The sequence below is a fragment of the Choristoneura fumiferana genome, chromosome 6 (assembly GCF_025370935.1).
Source record: "Choristoneura fumiferana chromosome 6, NRCan_CFum_1, whole genome shotgun sequence".
NCBI classification, from domain to species: domain Eukaryota; kingdom Metazoa; phylum Arthropoda; class Insecta; order Lepidoptera; family Tortricidae; genus Choristoneura; species Choristoneura fumiferana.
The window spans coordinates 8,006,096-8,027,133 of NC_133477.1; the positions used below are offsets into that span (position 1 = coordinate 8,006,096).

Here is a 21,038-nt window from a genome sequence, read left to right on the forward strand (position 1 = left end):
CGCGGCGGCGGCGGCGGCGGGGGCGGGGGCGGGCGCGAGAGCGCGGCGGAGGGCGCGGGGGACGAGGCCGTGCTGGCCGCGCTGCGCCGCCAGCTGCAGCCGCACCTGCTGGCCGCGCTGCACGCGCAGAACACGCGCCCGCACGCGCCGCACCGCACACAGGTACACACACGTGCGCGCACGCACGCACATGCAGGGTGACACTCTTTATCGGCCCGGATAATACCGACCCTATTATTCGTGTACACGCCCATACACTCATGTCAGTTAAAAAAGAGTTTGTATGGGCGTGTACACGAAATATCGGGTCAGTATTTCCATGTCGGTATTATCCGGGCCGGTAAATAGTGTCACCCTTCACGCGCACAGTGGTACTACACGCCACTCTTTTTTTAAGTTGAGTCGCCGTAAAGATCAAAGACACTAAGTCCTTGCTTTTGTTTACTTGTCTTTAGTTTTTATTTTTATATGATGCGCTTTAGAGAAGACTAGTTGTTGCCCGCGACTCCGTCCGCGTAGAATTTGTTTATCGCTATCCCGCGGGAAATATGCAATTTTCCGGGATAAAAAGTATCTTGACAAAATTTGTCTCGATTTCCGTGTTTCTTTTTTCTCTGCTTTGTAAATGTCACGAATAAATGTTTTTTTTTTCTTTCGTCGTTCGTTAAAAAAAAAACTTGGAAGCTGCTGCTAGAAACGTTCTGCTAGAAATAGACTTAGTGATGGCCGAGCATATCTTACTTTGTATAAGTAGGTAAAGAAGCTATTAAAATACACGCCTGCCAAAGCTTTGCAAGCGTGCACCAGACCCCAGCTATTAAGCTTGACATGCTTATCGACTCTTTTTATTGAAAAATCATCATCATGAATTTAACAGCGACCTTATTTGACTAGTGTTAACAGTGTGTTTTCATCCAATCGCAGATGGGCCGCGCCGCGCAAGAGTACGATGAAGCGCCGTTGAACCTTGTGGCGAGTCATGTGGCTGCTGAGGAGACGCACTGACTACCCGCGCGCCCGACGCCGCGCCCCGGCTAACTGCATCCTCCCCTCCCAGGTTACCTTACCCCACGCTGGCACCGTGTGTCTTTACTGCGCGATTAGATTAAAAAATCGTGATTATTCTAGAAGTATCGTTGAAATTTGCGATTGAAAAACGCAAAGTCGTGCAGTTTTCGCCGCTCCGTTCGAAGTAAATGAACTTACTTGCCTAGTTTTAACAATTTCTACATTCGAAATTATCAGGCTACGCGGGTTTTTTTTTCTAACTTTTTTGATGTAATTATTTTTATGAAATAATCAAGTTCTATTCAAACCTTACCGCGTGGTACTATTATCTTATATTATTTTATGAACTACATGTCATGATGACTTTTTTGTAAAAGAAGCTCTAAATAAAGGGACAAGGGATCATAATTAATTAAGTCATAATAAACTCGTCTTTTACAAAACAGGCGTTGTGAAGTAAACCCAAGGGCATAATTTAATATTGTTTACTTATATTTAAATTATATCATAATACTATGTAGTTTATACGCAAGGCCAGTGTCAATAGATGAAAATTAACCAAGGATTTATAAGTTACATTTTATAAATACAACAGTGTCAGTAATCGGGCATTATACAATACCTCGTTTATCCCTTTTAATACTGAGGGTAAAGGGTCCGCCAATATCAGTGCCTATTGGAAGACACTATGAACACATTGTTTTTATTTCAATTATATGTTTAATTTATTATCATTTTATCATAGGATATTAAGGTCGGCCACTACGTGAGCGGATTCAGTATTACAGTCGTCGTACATACAGTCGTTGACGCGGCGTCGTATTAGTTTGTCGTTTGTCTAGTTGGGTATAGCGCTTTTGCGGCGTTCGTACGTACATAGTATGTGATATCTATTGCCGCGTCGGTCGCAGGCGTCGTGTCCACTGTTGGAGCCCAGAGACCCGCTCCAGGCCCTCTAGTTGCTAACCGCCACGTAAATGTGAATTCTCGTATGATATAAACAACTGATAGGTTTGTTAAGCCTTGCCTTAAAATGCTCTCTTATTGATGAAATTATATAAACGGTTACCTATTTCAGGACGCAAGTATTCGTAATTCGTAATGTAGATTAAGATATTGTAAATTTTATTATTTACATAGTACCTAGGAACGTTAAATTCATTAAATTATAGTGTTTAATTTATTTCCCATTTCGGTCAGTATTTACAATGTAAGTATTTTTTTTATTTGTGTCGAGTATTGCCTTAGTTATTTAAGGTTACAAAGATAAGAAGCAATAATGACAAATGATTAAGCCTACTTATCGTGACGTATCACGTTATGCGAACCATGTTTTGGTAATTGTAAGTTGGTAGATAGGAGACCGTTCAATAATAACTTCGTTTGTCGCAGTGATGTAGTAGAACAGTTTCCGAGTTTTGTAATAATAAACAGTTGCCTTTTTACTGTAATATAAATACCTATCTACATTTTATCAAATAGATGTTTGGCGATATTTAGATAATGATATGTTAGAAATCTAACTTTGTAATACATTATAACAGATTATGCATTCTCGAATGTGTGTGCATTCAGTAACAGCGAATAACCAAAATGTTGAGGCATTATATTATATTTAAATTAGCCGGATACACCTCATCGCGGTCAGTGTTTACGTATATTTATAGCGACAGGCATTTACGTTATATATGTTCTCGTGTATGTGTTATGGCTTCGAGCGCTATCGCTCTGTTCACCGTCCCTTACTATATCTCTACTTAATTTAGTTGTATTATAATTTTGTGTAGTGTAAACCCCACGGGCCAGTATAGACAGTCTATGAGACGTTGTGATATCTTAGCCGATAGCTAGACAATGCTCAGCTCTCCGCTGACCCTCGCGCAGCTCCGATCTTGTTGCAGCTACTCCTCTATTTTGTCACGTTTTACGCGTTATGCTTACCGTATTTAAAAAGCTTTAAAATTGAGATTATTTATTGTTTACTATTGGGATCACCGTGTGTACTCGTATAGGCGTTTGTCAATGTAGTAGTGTTAACTCTTTAGTATTGCTTACTCTTAAATTCACGACGTGATGGTAGTCTTTCTTGACAATAAAGATTCATGAATTTTAGGATTTATATTGTCGTATTCTCAAATTATGCTCTCTATTGAATTTTTCTAGCTCTCTGTCGAATGATATTAAAATTGATCTGTAAAAGATATTGATCAAATGCACTAAGACGTGCTTATTTTTCTATAGGAAATCTATTTTGTGGAATATAATCTCGGTCGAAGTCATTTACACCATCCGCTAATTTAGCAGCTGGCATTAGTGATACAGTATTATTTTCTTAAATTTTATCTTTGTACATGTGTTAGGATTATTATTATTTTGTATTTTTTGTAGTTTTAACTAGTTTACGTCTGTTATATTATATAATATTGGTATCAGGTGAATTCTCTCTTGTCAAGTACACACTATACATAAGTTCACTAATAATGTTCCTCATAAAGCCGCACCCACAGCGATCCGATGAAGGCATTTTATTTCTTGACCATCCGTCATGCATAACAAATAATATTCAATAACATGTTCAGCATCGTCTTGTCACAAGGATGAGCCATACGCTCGGGGCGATTCAACATTATTCAAGTGGTCGCTGCGGACGCGGCTTGCAATTTCGTTAATAAATTATTTATTGAACTCACGAGACACCTTTCTTTGAGAACTAATAATTATAGCAATAACGATTAGTGACGCCCTTCGATCTTCCAATTTGGTTATTTATATTTATATTATTTAGGTTAATTTATGCATATATTAAGAATTGATGAACAATGTATATCGATATTTAGTTACTAACAAACCGGTTGTGTTGTGTGTGCTTATGCTCTAACAAGCATGTGTTTGTGATTTTATTTATGTTTTGTCTGTTCTGCAACCACGGCTGCAGACAGCCACCAATGACGTGTATTATTGTAATTTATGCTGAAATATTGGCTTTCGAATCTCTTTGGAATTCCATTCGTCATAAAAACATAATTTTCAAGACTTAAGACTGACAGACATACTCTATGCTCTCAGTGTATTATATCTTCTGTAACTGTAACGTATGATGTCGCGCTATGTTAAAGCGATTTGTCTCAAGTAGCGTTGTAAAAGATTGTAAAAGTATTTTAATTAAAATGTGATATTTGTTTGAGAATGTAAGTGCGTGTTTCCGAAAAGCAATAACATTGTGATATGTGGGTAGCATTGTTTGCGAAACTCAAAGGCTTAATCTAAATGGTGTTGAATTATAATGAGAACTGTCAATTAAAGTATTAGGGACGAGCGAGCTCACAGTGGCCGGCGCGCCGCGGGGCCCACGATATACAAGTGGATATTAAGCAATATTATCATGTTTTATTTATACCTTGCTACTGTGAGTTCTATTGTTAAATATTCCCTGAAATTCCAAATGTCGATTAAATAAGAGTTTCTATGAAACGACTTTGCTGCGAGCATTTGAATTAATCAGGAAAAATCGCTTAAGCAATCAATTCCAATAAAAAGCTTAGGAGGGCCATTCAAGTTTGTCAAGACAGGAACATATAACTATGTATCTATATTTGTATATTATGATAGGTTTCAGCATAAATTATTCAACTGAGATTGTTCGGGAGAACGCGTGGCCGGAATACTCATTGTGAAACATTAATTATTGTATAGATGATAAATAATGTGACTTACGCAGGGATGGATACTTAAATTATTAAAATTTTAACTGATATATTGGCTATGTAGTGAGTAGAATATTTTTTTACAAATAAATGATAGCAGCTATATGGTATCTTTGATATTCCCTGCCCCTTTGACCCTAGTTTAGATTGACAAGCATTGCACAGAGAGCATTATAAAATAGTAGAAATTTAACATGGATATTACTTTTAAATTACCTATATGGTAACCATTTCGTAAGCAAAATTTTATTTTCATTTCATCCGTTGCTACTGTTTTACGTCGTACTGTACAGAGGCCGTATTGCCTAACGTTTCTGGCGCTCGCGATCGCAATCAAATGATATTTTTTGCGTACAAAATTTGAGCAATACGGCCTCAGGTCGACACACAGAAATGACTGAATGAAAAGTACCTATCTGTCACTTTCCTACAAAAATGTCTAAATTACATATCTTCGTTCAATCCATGTCAGCTCTTGTGAATCGACCTGTAGTAATTGTTATTATCTGAATAAAAAACAAGTGTTTATGCAACTATATATTCAAGTGACGGTAACAATGGGTCGTTTGACGGCGTGCCGCGTGCGCCGGCGCCGGTCCTTGGCGCGGCGCGCGTCGCCCGCCTCCCGGAACAGCTGCTCCGCGTCTGCAGCCTCGGCCTCGCGCCGCATCCACTGGAACGCGTGGACGTTGTAGCCCACCGTGTCCTGAACAAATTGATATCATCAGTATAAGAATAAACCAGCAAGCTGTACTTTGTTTTTAAAAACTATAGTCTACTTCAAGTAACATTTTACACCTTCATTGTTTAGGTACCTATTCTCTGGGTCTGTTAATTTTTTTCCACCGTGTACATATTAGTCTAAGGGCATTTAAACGTCGGAGATATCATTTCACTTCGCCATAATATTGTTCTGAACTGCCCCGTGTTCGCGTACATCATACCACTAGCAGCGCAAAAGAAGTTCACGAGTTTTTTGTCATTCATTTGTCGTTTGAAATTCATGAGGACAATTTGCCACAGTTAGACAGTTTTTAAAAGGATGCAGCTAAAGCACTGCTCTTCCCCCTGAAGGAATCTAGAAGGGAACCGCAGCTCTTGGGCTCACGAAAAGGTTAACCGACACGCACCCCGACCCTCCTCTTTCTATGCGTATAAAAAGGTCAGACGTACAGGCGCCTATATGGAAGAGGCCAAGGTGCAAAGTATCTCCTTGTAACACGTCTTTATGTTGTCGCAACTGTTAGAACGTGGTCCAATATTTGAGCAACTTAGCTGCTTTCTTATGTTCGATGCTGAACCTAGCAATTTCACTCACCATCTTCAACGGGAAACTTACCCGTATCTCAGCGAGCCGTACGCCAGCCTTGGCCTGTATCTGTATGAGCGGCTTCAGCAGAGCCTTGTGTGCCGTAAGGGGCGCGTGGTGCACTTTCAACAGGAACACAGCGAGCCGGCAGAGGAGTTCCGTGTTGGATCCTCGCTCTAAGAGTGAGGGCAGCATACGGACTATTTCGCAGGCCGTACTGAAGGGCAGCAAGAGCAGTGCTTCTTCTAAGTCGCTGTAATAAAACGATGTAAAAGATCATCAAGGTGCTGATTAGTGATAAACTTGAGCATTTACGTTAAGCAAATTTTTAATGAGCATTTACTAGAGCGTTCCCTAGAATGGTCGTGTAAATGTTCGTAGCAATGTTTGGTTCTATGCGTGATTATGTTCGTTGTTCAGTTCGACAAATTTAAAAACGGCAAATGCTTGTTGTTCTGTTACATACAAGTGAATGCTCAAGTTTATCAGACCCTTTATAGAATGAGCACTAGGTCAGTCACGTTTACTCTTTTAGGATACTACACTTAGGTATATAAAAAAGAGTAGCGTGTAAAAAAGTATCTGGGCGACCGCGCTTTGCCAAGAATACTTTTACAGTCAGGACTCATTCAAAATCGTGACCAGCTCTAATGTTCTCGGTCCCGACTGTTGTTATTTTATGTAGTTATTAACTTTTTTTTAACCTATGTCACTCCCACAGATATGACGAATCTAAAGATATTCCATATGTTAAAAGCCGCCCAGAGATAAGGCCAACCTATATCTAAATGTGCAATAGATTCATTGATGAAAGAGGTACATTTATTAAAAATCAAACGTTGACTAGTGCCAAACTGCCAAGCTATACTCAGCTCAGCGGTGAGACAGCTGCCTTATATTACAGCCAGTTTTAGTACATTTTCTGTACTTATACAATTCCTACCTAGCTCGTATCCTGCGCAGTGTCTCCAGCAAGAAGTCCTCTTCGCTGCTACAGTTGTAAGCAGCCATGAGCAGCGGCGGCGCCACGGGCTGCCCACGCGCTTCCTCGCGCTCCTTCTTATACTCCACGCAGATTTGAAGGCATTCCGTTATCGAGTCCGCCTGGAATCATTCAATATCAGCATCATATCAGCCACTGAAGGAAATCCAATCAACAACTATAATAGGCTTGTTTCCAGTAACAATCAATCGGATGGGTTAGAGTTGATTTCAATAGGTCCTCTTCAAAAGACCTCTAGTTGCTTCGGTTGTAAGCGGCCTACATCCACCGAGAACCCCCGGCTATAACCAGATCATCGTCCATCTCATTGGTAGACGTTTACGCTACGCTTGCCGATCTGCGGCCTCCATTTGAGAACTTTTCGGTTCCAACGAACGGCCGTCTGTTCTTCGTGTACTCTGTGCCCGTTACCACTTCAATGAGCTGATTCGCTTGGCTATGTTGGTGACCCTCGTTCTTCTACGTATCTTCTCATTTCGAATCGATCCCGTTGAGTGATGCTAGAGAGGATATGAGACCTCAATAACGATATTGACAATGTTAAATTAAACGTAGAATACTTACAGCTTTTTCAGCTCCTATCGTCTTCTTCGTTGGCATGACGAGACCTGGTAGACCGGGAACAGGCGCCTGGAAGAACAAAAAATCATCAGTTCTAAATAGTAAGTACCGTGTATGTAATACGTACACTCCGGCTATAGCAGTCTGTCTACACTTGTGAAGTTGATGTATACTCTAATCCGCATCGACAATATGACATAGCAGCTTTGCCATTGGACGTATACTAAACGGATTATTATACTTTCTGGCAAACTGTCCACTGTATTCGCAGAAACCGGATTGTCCGTATCAAGCGGACGGAATGTGGAATGGACGTGCTGTTTTTTTGATTAAAAACGTCTTGTCTATATGATCAGAAAATACTGGCTGAAATCATGCAGGTGGTCCCAATGTTCGTGGGTATTTTTAGTATTGTACACATTCAGCGGTTACTTTGCGGAGATCTCATGAAAATTAAAGATAAACTTACTATGCTCTTCCGCAAACTGTGGCCAAGAGCCGCAAGTAAACCAGTCCTCCATCAGTAAACAACACATTGCTGTGATAAAAAAAAGCTGAGCAATTTCGGGACTCCTCATCGCCTGTGGCTTCTATGGCCTTATAGTAGATGGAAACTTTTATTATTATGAGAGGCAGGAAACCGAGCATGCGGGTCATCTGATGGGAAACGGTCACCAACGCCCGTGAGTCATTAGTGTGTTGCCGGCTTTTAAAGGTATAAGTTACTGAGTCCTCACGTGTTGTTCGCCAGTAGCAAGTCCCTCCTCCTGCTCCGTAGTGTCGCCGAGCACAAGCGGCTCGTCGGTCCGTGTGTAGAGACGCAACGCGCGCTCCGATCCGCAAGATGCCACGTGGAGACCCCCCGCGCCCACGGCTAACGAGTGGCACTCGCCTGCGTGACCCTGGAATTGTTAAACTCTATTGAAACAGAAAAGAGCGGGTGAGAATCGGATAGCTTCATAGTCTGATCGAGCATTACGGTTCCCCTTTTCCACAGGGGGAGAAGCGAGGGGTAAAAGTAGCGATTGGGCTGGTGTGCCCTGTGCAACAACGAACAAAATATTTGCAAATTAGTTGACTGTTTTCTAACCTCCGACCGGAGGAAGGGTAGGTTAGGTTACGCTGCGTACGAAATGATTGATTGTGTCGTTAGAGCCGTATTATTGCTAACTCTTCAATAGAGCTGAGAAGGAGCGGCTTCTGTATCCAGTAGATTCTACTTCTACTGAGTAGAAGACATTAGTTAAAACAACAGATTTTCTTAGGTTTTTTGGGGAAGTCACCAAGTAATCTCTAAAAAATTTTTTTTTGTTAAATAAATTGACTGTTGTTTACATCTGTTAACTTGCTTTGTCGTCCAATGTTTATAGATTGGACTGGGTGACGATACGAAGTCAATCCGACCACTGGAAGCGCGTCAAATTTAACTTTCATAATTTGACAGACATACCAAAACAAGTGATATAAATAAACGTTTGCAAAATAGCACTTACTTGAAGCGTTATAATGTTATCGTATGTATCGGCATCCCACTGCTTCACCTTCCCGTCTTTGCTCGCCGTGAAGAAGTAATGCGTGCTCGGGACGAACTGGAGGGCGGTGACGGAGTCATTATGAGCGAAGATCGACTTGTGGCAGTCTCCGAAGTCCATGCCCCACAGTTTGACGTTGCGGTCCGAGGAGCCGGTCGCGATTATGTTGGAGTCGTAGCTGATGTCCAGACAGTGGACGGGGAGTTTGTGCCCGTAGAGGGATAGATAGAACTAGAAGAGCAATATGGTAAATAGAAAAACATTACTTGATATACAGTATAATACAGATATTCTAAGTCTTCATAAATATTACATTGAATATCAATTGTTTTTTTTAAAGTTGGAAAACCCCCGACTTTGTCACTTCAAAGTTCAATATCTCAAAAACGGCCGAATCGATTTTGATGAAACGAGTCTAAGAACCATCGCTAGAAAACCTGCTTTCAAATAAAAAAAACTGCATTCAAATCGGTTCACCCGTTTAAGATCTACGTTGCCACAGACAGATACACAGACAGACACACATAGCGGTCAAACTTATAACACCCCTCTTTTTGCATCGGAGGTTAATTACTTTCCTCAAAAGACACTCTAAAATAGAAAATTAAGGAGAATTGAGAATACTTTTTTCGCGTTTACAAAACCAAAATTCGATCATGGAATTTTTGAACGCAAGGGCAGTTAGTTAGTCAAAGCAACTTAAAATCTATTATAGTACAGGAAAATCACCTTAAACGTATCAACGAAGAAAATTTTAACTGTTGAATCGAGAAGTGCCACTGCAATAAATTTGTGGTTTGGACTTATTTTGAGCGCCGTCACCGGTTCTTCTAATTCTAGAGTCCTTGTGTGTAGGAGCGAAAGTACCTGCGATCAAGACATTTTTATCAACGGATTGTCAATTGATTAATTACAAAGAGAAGTGTTTAATTAATATTTTTACTTTGGCTTTAGATTCTCCTGTGGGATCTGGTATAAGTTCGAATTGCCAAAATTTCACGGTTTTATCGGCGCCACCGGAAACACAACCTCTCTGAAATCACACAAAATAAAGTCGGGTTAGAATTTGAATATCACGTTCGCCGTATAATGTTAGAGTACTTGTTAGAGACAATAAACTTTTGGTATGAAAATATGATATAAATTTTACTGTTTTACTGTGCTTATTTATCATGTCTGCCGTGCGACAAAAACTAAGATCTGAGACAGCTTTCGTTTAGCCAGTCTAATTTTATAATGTAACACTGGATTAAGGCTTACAGAAATGGTTGTATAGTGGGCGCCCGAGCATAAGTATCCACTTTTCTAAGCAATTATGAAAAAGTACAAGTAAAGATACTTATCTTAAGGCTCCGACTGTACTTCATCAAAAACACAAAAATAGTCCAGTAGGTATGCTTACAGAAGAATGTTATGAGTTATTAACACCATTTATAAAACTTCACAAATATGACCATATTTAAATATTTTTTATTTTATTTCAGTCAATTTTAAGTTTGCCACACTACGCAAAAAAATTGCCACACTACGTAAAATCTGTGATTAATACGAAAAGACAGCTCTGTATACATGTGTAGGGTCTAGGGTCACAATACCGAGTCAGGCGTCATGGTCAGGGCTGCAACGTCACCACTGTGCGCCGGCACTCGCTCCAAAACCACGCCGGCACCCACGTCCAGGATCAGCAGGCCTCCGTCTGTGCACCCGGCGGCGGCGTGCCGGTCACCGGGCAGGAAGGTAAGGCTGGTAGGACGACCGCCCAGCATCGGGATTGTGCGGAGGCAGGTTTGGTTCGGTCTGGTCGTTGGATAAAGAGATTGTGACCGAAGATTAATTGTTATGTGAAGATTAATTGTCAATGCGAGTATGATGGTGTTTGATATAATTGTAGATGATGCAAAATGAGTAACTACGAGTAAGTATATTCATGATACATCAACTCAAACGTATAAATCATAAGAAACTTGAGCTTACCTGTTCCATAGTTTGACAGAGTCAGCAGAGGCAGAAAGCACGGCCAAGTTGTCGGAACTGATCGCCACACATCGAGGCTCCTTCTGGTGACCGGGTTGTGTTATTTGCTTGAGGCATTTCACTGAAATATGTAACTCATTTTTAAACTGTGAGTGGCGAAATACAAATTGAGTTGACTATCTATTTAGCTTGTGATGGGTAAACGAGTGGGCGTCTTTAAGTATTTGTTGTATGAATAAAGGAAATGCTAGTGAAGTTGTAGGACATAAACTATGTTTACTAGCCCCAAAGCCATATGCCAAAAATATTCTAATCTTTGTAGTAAAGCAAGCCTGGCAGAACCTAGTAACAAAATTAAAATTACCTGTATTTTCTTCATTCAATCTAAGACTGTGCAATTCAACAGTATTATTATTTAACGTGACTCCAACCCGCAGCTCGCCCGAGACTCCAAGCAACAAGGTGTTAGACTTGATCTTGCTCTCAAGCTTGATCGAGGTCACTCTGCGAACTTCATCGCTGAGCGTCAGTAATTCCGGTATTTCTGCCGCATCTGCATCTACTTCGCCAGTTTCTTTGAGCTTTCTGAAATCAAAAAGAGTCTCATAAACAATACAATAAAAGTCCTGGGAAAATAGTATTAAAACTGGCACATCATGCAATAGTTCTGTATTTTAAATTGAACTAAATTCAGTCATTAGAGTGATAAAGTTTAATACGGTTTTTTATACTAAAAACTGGAATTCAACACCAAAAAATCTACGACAGATATGTCACTGTTAAATCTCTCACTTCTGCCACTGTCAAATAAACTTTTCAGGTTTCGCCAACCTTTTTTAACAGTGATCACAAAATTCTATATTGCTCTCGTGTCTGTCATTTTTTAATGCGCAAGTTGTCTCCGCGTGGTTTCTGGAATTTTGCTATCAAGTTGCAAAAACTACAATCACCATACAACGTGAAGAAGAAGTATATATTTATCTTTAATTTAACTGACATTGGTCTAATCCTTAAGGCCACCATTGAAGGGAATAATAATAACCTTTTTTAATATGATTCCTTGTATTGTTATTAAATAAGGATTTTGTAAAAAAAAAAAATTACTAACTTATTTTCAACTCTCAACTAACATTAAGACAATTCTAAGGAACATAAATAGGATAAGGTTGCGTTGTTCTACCACAGCGTAGTCCTGAATATTTATTTTATTCCGTTTTTTCGTATTTGGTGTTATGGCCGCAACAGAATACATTATCTGTGAAAATTTCAACTGCCATGGTTTATGTTATGAGATACAGTACAGCCTAATGACAGACGGACAACTGAGTCTTAGTAATAGGCCTCATATTTAAATTGCAGGAAAGGAATTTGAAAAGGTTAAATGAAATATTTTTTTAAACAGTTTAAACTACCATATTTAGCCACCATAAACCCCATAAAGCGCGCTACACAGTATTACTCTGCAGTTTTGTTGATTAGCTAAATGTATGTAAAAAATTAAATCAAATATTAGTTTGATTTTATCTTAATTCTAAATTATTGCACCAAATGTTATGAATACCTGAGAAATACAAGCACAATACCAGTTTTTCAACCAAAAATTACGAAATAATTAAGTTTTTATTCAGGCGTCTAGTATTTATGTAAAAGTAAGTAAAAAAAATACTTCTTTAAATTATAGAATCGAAATTACTAATAAAAATAATATTCTATCGTGTGTTTAAAAAAAAAGGAATGTACTTACTATTGTACACAAATTTTATTTCAGTGGCAACATTGTCGTAGATTTTTTGGTCTTGAATTCCAGTTTTAAGTATAGTTTAGTGTCAAAATTTACTTAATCCTTTATTTATTACACTTACGCCAACTTTTTCCTTTGTTTTTTAATCCTCTTGCTCATCCTTTGCTTTGTTTCTTCATCTGTACAGAATGCGAATATCTCCAGCAATGAGTCATTGCCGTAGCAACCTAGTATGCTTTGTCCCAGGTCCGATGTGAGGCCTACGACGCGACCTTTGCCTCCGCGCATTAGCGTGCCTACTTGGTGACATTGTAGTACCTAGAAGAAAAAAACGTTGGTAGTTTAATATAAAGCATTTTATTTGATTCATTGATTTTGTTATACTATTGTAGAAGTTATTTAAGAGACCTTTCATTTAGTTTAACTGCCTTTGCTCGCGACTTCGACTGCCAAGAATTCATTTTTCGCTATCCCACAGGAACTATAACTTTTCCAGGATAAAATTGGGTGACAGTCTTTACCGGCCCGGACAATACCGACTAGGAAATACCGACCCGATATTTCGTGTACATGCCCATACAAACTGGTGTCAAACTGACAAGAGTTTCCATGGGCGTGCCACAAAATATCATGTCGGTATTTCCATGTCGGTATTGTACGTCCGGGAAATAGTGTCACCCATAAAATTTACCCTTTATCCTTCTTAGGGTCTCAAACTATTTCCATATCAAATTTCGTCTAAATTGTTCAGTGGTGTATAAGTTTGAAAAGGTAACAGACTAACAGAAAGAGTTACTTTCGCATTTATAATATCAGTAAGGATAATTATTACTGCTAGAATTTGTTTTCGTTCTCTACATGTCTCTTTTCTAAATCAACACAAAGTACAATATATAATCATTGCAATGCTAAATTAGTTTTGTCAGATTAATATTTTTTGTAAATTATCAATTGTCACGTGGTAGCCCTAACAATTTTGTTGACAGCCTAATGACAGCTGTGTTTAGTTCTGCTACTCACCGTTAGAGGGCGCTGTTTTAAAAGCGTAAATATTCACATGAATGCTAGCTAAATTCAATTATTAAAAATAAATACTCTAAAAGGGGCCTGAATAAAAACAGCCAATTTCCTGACCATTTATAGCTTATTAAAAATTACAGTCTCGCCTGCGTGTTACGGCGTGTTGTCGATCAGCTGATTCAAACAGCTGATTGCAGGTCAACTGCCTTTAAAAAGGAAAGCTCGGCTGAAAGCTTGACTTTCTTCAAGCACATCCAGTAACAACTAGTAGTCTACATACTATCTACATAGCATAATTAATTCTTAACAATTTATTTAATTTAATATCTTCGCATCGCCGAACTCAAGGCGACTACGGAGTAGAACTCTCCGAGGTCCTCTCAACGTCTGCACCTGCAGTAACCACCTGGTCTGCGCACCGGCTGCTCAAGAGGCTTCCGACCAGCATGTCCAGCCGCTACTCCACCTGCGCCACCTGAACACCCGGGCCAAGGGAAGTGCCTGCCTGTAATTCCTGAACCAACCACTTCTACGAATCTTCACCCTGAAATCTCATGCCGCGTTCTGTAGGAGAGCCTAATTTTTAAACAACTGAATAAATCGAGTCTTCAGATAATTCTTTGTTTACTTTATCTCCTACAAGCTGACCCACTAGCCGCTGAGCGCGACACAATCTAACACACCAATATCTAGTGCTCTTCAATTTTATAAATGAAACCACGGTTTATAAACACTTACTGAGCTGTCCTCTAAATTATCAGTTTCCTCAAGCTTTACAATCTCCAGGTGGCGAGCGAGTTTGTCTTCCTCCTTGACGTCGCCGGTCCAATGCAGCCGCCACACGCGCAGCTCCTGGTCCATGCTGCCTGTCACTAGGTATCGCTCCTCCTTCATCAGTATTGCTGACCATACCTAGGATAATTAATGTTTAAGAAGTATTTTATTATTTTTAATAAGATGCCACTAAGTTTTGGCTACAGAAGCTAATGTTGTATGGGGTGTAATAGGAATGAATGTGGAATGTTGTTAACACAAACTGTTGTTTACTAAAAGTAAGATAGATTTACTTCTCAGTGTAGTGGTTTACAACAATGAATTTAATTTCTAGGATTTTAGAATTCAATCTGTTTTTATTTGTAAAAAGCATTTAATTTTGTAGGCAGAATTTAGTAAAAGAATGTATCTGATCAACACACAATGTACCATATTTCGCACATCATGCAATAGTTCTGCATATGCAGGGTGTCATATATGTCACAAGAAAAATATTTCTAGGATTTATGACCCACAATGAATCATTCAGCTAAGAATTTAATAATAACATACCTCCATTTGGTGCCCTCCCAATGTCTTGAAGCAGTGTTTTGTTTCTATATCCCAGAATTTGACAAATGTGTCCTTTGAGGAGCTGATCACACAGTTCTTGCCATTTATAAACAGGACACTTGTTATAACTCCTTTGTGGCCACTGAACCTAGCTATGCCTGTTTCAGACACAACATCCCATAATATCACCTCCGTGTCCTAAAGAAAATTTATAGTTAGTGTTGTTCTTGTAATCATCATGTCACTATGTATTAAATTGAATAATAGTTTTGTTGCTAACATTTTACAATTATTATTTATATTATCAGGCAGGCATTAGTTATGGATTTAAAAAAGAAAGTATCATTAATAAAAACCATTTACACAGTGTTTTTGCATACAATTAATTATCTTAATTTGAGATAATTTGTTGAACAATGAGTATTTCTGTTGTACAATAAAGAGTCTTTGTATTGTATTGTATGGTATTTCTCAAAAAAGTGTCCTGTCATGAAATTGACAAGAAATCAGTTTTGTCAAGAAATTATTAACACTAAGGACTGAAACATAAACTGCATAAAACATCCAAAATTTCTTGACGTCAGGAAAACGTCACAAAATCTTGTGAGGAACAAATCGTAATTTTGTAACTACATCAAAACTTTCTATTGGATCCAACAACAAAGAGTATCTGACTTTTTATCACCTTTACCACAAGGCTTTGTATACATTTAAAAACAATATCTTTTTTTTTTTGTTGAAATAGCGTCATTTTTTTTTTTATAAGTGGATAACTTTTTGAGAAATAGTCCAATAACAGTTAAGCTTCTAGTGTCATGGACAAATTTGCTTAATTTGACCTGTTGAATGTTTACTTAAAGTTTAATTCAATTTCAATGTAAGAAACACAAAATAAAACTTGCTTTGGATCCTGACACAAGCCGGTGGCCTTGCTCATCATACTGAAGGCAAGTAACGGCAGACTTGTGACCAGCAAATTGACACACCACTTCATTGTTTGTCAGTTCGAACACGCTGATATTGCCGTCCACGTATCCTACCGCCATATGATTCCCTGTGGGGCTCGCCGCGATCTGAGATACTACCACATTCTCGCCTGGAAGTACTTGAGCCTACGAAGTGAAACAGAAACTGTTATAACAAAAACTTATCGCTAATTGAAGTCTCCAACTGTTACTGACAATGTTACTAAAGCAAATATTATATCAATTACCTTCTCTCCAAGTCGCATGTCCCAAATAATAACATGCTCGCACGCACCCACCGCTATGTATCTGCCGCTTACACCGTTTAACGATACATGAGTACTATTACAATCAGCACTTGCAATAATATTAAACGTGCCGCTCGGCGCATAGCGCAAATATTGCTTGGTAAGACCCATATTTTAAATTAATTTAAAAGAAAATAACCAACAACCATGCTTCACGCTGATTTGTTTATGATTTTCCCAATGATTTTCCAACCCATGCACCAGCAAGCACCATGCATGATCAGCTCAGCTGTCATCGCTGTCAAATTCATTAAAATCCTGTTTACGAAGATTGCTATAAAACCATTTATAAAAAAAAAGATTGTTGTACGTCAGACTTTTATTGCAAAATGCAAGAAAATATTTGAAATTTTAATTTAAATAAGTGTGTATAAATCTTGTATAAAATGATAAACATTATTTAGAATTAAAACTAACTACAAAGGGACTGACGAGTTTGAATCCCCGCTGGGCAGATATTTTTATGAATAATACGAATGTTTGTTCTCGGGTCTTTGGATGGTTATGTATTTAAGTATGTATTTATCTATCATAAGTATACGTTGCCTAAGTAGTTTGGGGCTATGGGCTAGGTCCATTTGTGTCAAGTATCCCATGATATTTATTTATTTATACTTCAACTAAGGTGGAATTAGAAAGAATGCATAAATATTTTTAACTTATCACATTTTTCCCGAAAATGTGCGCCATGGTTAATAAAGGGAATATTGAGGTATTTTGTTTGTTTGTACAGGGTTCCAAACAAACAAATTTATAATACGTAATACGTTTCCGTTCCGTTTTTTATTCTTGCTAATTTCTTACAAATTTCTTATCTGTGGTGTCCCGCATGGACGTCACTGACAAAAAATTTTTGTAGTCGAGTTTTCATGAAAATTTAGGAAATTGGGAAGCCCGCGCTGTTATTTTATTAAAGGAAATACTGCACTTTATCTCTTATATAAAGTAATTTTCATTTTTGATTTACTGTACAAGGCCATCAGGTTATTATGTTACTCAACAAAACCAGGTTTATTGTTTTTCTTGTTGCTCCTTCGTGACGTCCCCTATCTAATTTGTGGTTATTGATACTTGCCGTGCCGCCAGTCGCTAATTGAGTTCGTTGATGTGATGTTGTAGGTTGGTGGGCCACACTAATCGGTCGCGGAAGAGCAATATGGAGGGTAACGCTACGTCGGACATCGTTATCTTGAGCGGAAATTCTCATCCAGAGCTTGCCGATCTCATCGCTAAGTAAGAACAGATATTATCACGAATTACCATACTTATAGTTTAAGGTTAACCTATTCACATTCATGTTTTTGTCCAAGTGGATTTTTACATGTAGTGTAGTATATTATATATGCATTTAATGCTATATTTGTCCTTGTATAGTCGCCTGGGAGTTCGCAAAGGAGGATGTTCAGTGTATCACAAGACCAACAGAGAGACAATGGTGGAGATTGCTGACTCCATTCGTGGCAAGAACATCTACATAGTCCAGACGGGCACAAAGTGAGCATAAGATTTCATTGGTAGAATAGAAATATTCAGTTACCTAAATCTGTGAGGGGCATCATTCATCAGTGGCAAAGCATGTGAATATGTAAACATATCTAAACTTATAGTATAGATTGTTACCTACCTGGTTGGCATGGCTACTACTTAAAAAAATTTATACTTATCTGTTGTAATCAAACCTAACCTAATGTGTCAAATCAGCTAGGTTCACATTAATATAGTTTTACTTGCTCCAGTTAGTCAAAAGTTTGCATCAGTTACTGTCATAAAACATTCAGTGACAAGAACACAACAGTTGTGATCCTATTTGTAGGCAGTTTTCACTACAATGCAGAAAAACGCTGCTTCTGGTAATGAGCATAGCGCATAGCAATGTGTGGCAGGGAATGTGTTAACAACGACATTTGTTTTCAGAGATGTCAACAACAACATAATGGAGCTTCTCATAATGGCTTATGCTTGCAAGACCTCATCAGCTCGGTCCATAGTTGGTGTCATTCCTTATCTGCCATACAGCAAACAGTGCAAAATGAGGAAGCGTGGGTCTATTGTCACAAAGCTGCTTGCCAAAATGATGGGCAAGTCTGGCCTCACTCATATCATTACCATGGATCTGCATCAGAAGGAAATACAGGGCTTTTATGAATGCCCTGTAGACAATTTGAGGGCTTCACCATTTTTGCTACAGTATATTCAAGAAAGTGTAAGTTGCTATCTCATTGAATCTTTGTATATGTTCTATGTAAGGTCACCCGGGGCAAAAGCAACTATGAGGCTAAACTAACTAATTGATGTTTTTCTCAACGTAATTGTTTTTGTAAAAAGAGCCATTGGTTGGAGCATAATAAAATCATTGCTTTATAACATAAAACACCGATGGTGTTCCTAGATCGCTCACTGTTGTACCGAATTTTATCAGCTGCCATTTTTAAGCAATGCTTTGCAGTGTTGTGTGTTTATTTTTATGTAAAAAAATATTACAAGCCGTTTTCTGGAAAAACACAAGTTCTTCCTAAAGAAAAGATAAAACTTAAGTGCTTTTGGTATATTTATTTGAACTGTAGGTCTTCCAATTAATATTTTATTGATATAGTTACATTAACCTCAACTTTTCGGGTACATGGGGTTATTGCAACTATTTCAATACTTTTTGTATGAAAATGCCATTTGCTAGTGATGTCCGGTGTCGATATTTCGATAAATGAATTTCACATTTATTTTATTAGGTACTATTTAAGGTCTCCAATTGGTGCAAAGCATGTAAGACTTTATAACAAAAGAAAAATGAAGTAGCTTAACTTAAAAAAAAAATTAAGCTCAAAGTTAAACAAATAAAAACGTTATTTAGTTGTTTTGAAACAGCAAACAATACAAATTGCAATAAAAATTCAAGCTGCATAGCTAAATATTTCAACAAATACTGAGGTCATGGAAATATCAGGTCAAAGAAGGGTAAGGAAAATGTAAAAAAAAATGTTGTTTTTTATTCACAAATATTTATCGATAAGTAGTATACCAACACTAGCCACTATGGAAGATAGTTGCATTTACCCCATAAAAATTAAAACAAGAATTTGCTGGAGACTGAGCCCTATTCTCAGCAACTAGCTACCATCTTCGGATAGGTCTTGCGTAGGGCTTGCAATCCGGATAACCGGATATCCATATTATCCGGATATCCGCCCATTTTCAAATCCGGATAGAAGCTCTTCATTATCCGGATAATTTGGATAATTCGAATATCTGATATTAAGCGCGCGCTCGCGCATTGTGAGAGGTTAGTGTAGTGTGCATACACACAGATACATTTCTTTTTTGTATTAGGAAGGTTACATGCAATACTATTATTAGGTTCATTCTTAACATCTTGTTTGGTAGTGGCGATTGATGAATTTTTGGTAAATGTGTATGTAAGTAATGTATGTGTTTATTTTATTAATATTATTATATTTTATGTATTTTTTCAATCTTCTATATATTTTTTACCTACATTAGACACACCTGCTTTTGATCACCTTTTTCTTGATTCTATGTTAATAACATCGTCAGGTCGAATAAGAAGGTAGAAGAAGAGATCGCTTTTTAGCGATTAGACCCCTGTTTTCTCGTTTCTCCTACCCTACCTTTTATGTTCTGATTTCATTTATAATGAATGTTTTTGGTGTAAATACAATACGCTTTGTAGTGTTGTGTTTATTTATTCTTATAATAGAGCAAGAGCCCGCAAGAGCCAGACCTTCGTTATAGTATCGTTATAATCCTTCGTTATAGTCCGACTACAGGACCAGAGCACGAAGCCTATTCCTTTTGCAGCGGGGAGTCAGACAGGAGATGTGATCTCTCCGAAACTGTTCACCGCTGGATTGGAAGATGATTAAGGTTCTGGACTGGAAAAGACGAGGCATTTAACAATAATGGGGAGTACTTCCACTCACCTTCGATTCGCCGACGATATTGTAGTCATGGCTAGACTATGGAGGACCTCAGTGCTATGCTCGCTGACCTCAGCAGATTTGTTTCCGACCGAGTTAGCTTAAAAATAAACATGACAAGACGAAAGTCATGTCTAATGTTGTGCCAGCTCCCGTATAGTCGGAGGCTCTGCGCTCGAAGTTGTTGACGATATGTATACCTGGGACAAACGATCCAGTTAGGTAGGTCTAACTTCGAGAAAGAGATCACTCGTCGAATCCGACTCGGCTGGGCAGCATTCGGAAGCTTTGCAGTGTCTTTTCGGCCCAAATTACCGCAGTGTTTGAAGTAAAAAGTCTTTGACCAGTGTGTGTTGCCAGTTGATGACATTACGGATCTGAGACGTGGGCGCCAACGATGGGCCTCATGGTAGAAGCTCAAAGTCACTCAAAGGGCTATGGAGAGGTCTATGCTCGGGGGTTTTCTCTACGGATAGAGTCAGAAATGATATCCGCAGAGAACTACAGTTTACCGAAATAGCCCGAAGAATGCGAAACTGAAGTGGCAGTGAGCGTGCTCGCAGACTGATGGCCAATGGGTTAAAAGGTTCTCGAATGTCGTCGCGGAGCGGGAGACGAGCCGTCGGTAGGCCTCCATAAGATGGAGCGACGACCT

General features: G+C 38.7%; 3 protein-coding genes across 5 annotated transcripts in view; 2 read left to right on the top strand and 1 right to left on the bottom strand.

Moving 5' to 3' along the window:
- The window catches only part of LOC141428955 (uncharacterized), a 28,475-nt gene extending 23,660 nt beyond the window's left edge, over nucleotides 1–4,815 (top strand). Inside the window, 2 exon segments of the mRNA XM_074089037.1 lie at nucleotides 2–162; nucleotides 925–4,815. Of these exon segments, the coding sequence (XP_073945138.1) occupies nucleotides 2–162; nucleotides 925–1,005 (242 nt within the window). The 3' untranslated portion in view covers nucleotides 1,006–4,815.
- A 421-nt stretch (nucleotides 4,816–5,236) lies between these two features.
- Nucleotides 5,237–16,675, bottom strand: LOC141428952 (WD repeat-containing protein 3). The gene is made up of 16 exons (XM_074089031.1): nucleotides 16,392–16,675; nucleotides 16,081–16,290; nucleotides 15,179–15,376; nucleotides 14,591–14,764; nucleotides 12,954–13,150; nucleotides 11,456–11,676; nucleotides 11,092–11,212; nucleotides 10,713–10,914; nucleotides 10,061–10,150; nucleotides 9,847–9,984; nucleotides 9,079–9,348; nucleotides 8,323–8,487; nucleotides 7,589–7,654; nucleotides 6,965–7,125; nucleotides 6,052–6,274; nucleotides 5,237–5,418 (listed from the first exon to the last, which is right to left on the bottom strand). The coding sequence occupies exons 1-16, from the start codon at nucleotides 16,560–16,562 to the stop codon at nucleotides 5,254–5,256; spliced, it is 2,772 nt and encodes a 923-aa protein (XP_073945132.1). The 5' UTR covers nucleotides 16,563–16,675; the 3' UTR covers nucleotides 5,237–5,253.
- A 595-nt stretch (nucleotides 16,676–17,270) lies between these two features.
- On the top strand, nucleotides 17,271–18,750 carry LOC141428954 (phosphoribosyl pyrophosphate synthase-associated protein 2-like). Of its 3 annotated transcripts, none has more exons than XM_074089034.1 (4): nucleotides 17,271–17,460; nucleotides 17,571–17,684; nucleotides 17,826–17,945; nucleotides 18,366–18,750. In XM_074089034.1, exons 1-4 carry the CDS (start codon nucleotides 17,441–17,443, stop codon nucleotides 18,733–18,735), a joined length of 624 nt encoding a protein of 207 aa, XP_073945135.1. In that variant the 5' UTR covers nucleotides 17,271–17,440; the 3' UTR covers nucleotides 18,736–18,750. The 3 variants fall into 3 exon arrangements, with proteins under 3 accessions (XP_073945135.1, XP_073945137.1, XP_073945136.1); XM_074089036.1 differs by having other exon boundaries at nucleotides 17,271–17,434; XM_074089035.1 differs by having other exon boundaries at nucleotides 17,271–17,396.
- The last annotated feature ends 2,288 nt before the right edge of the window (nucleotides 18,751–21,038 follow it).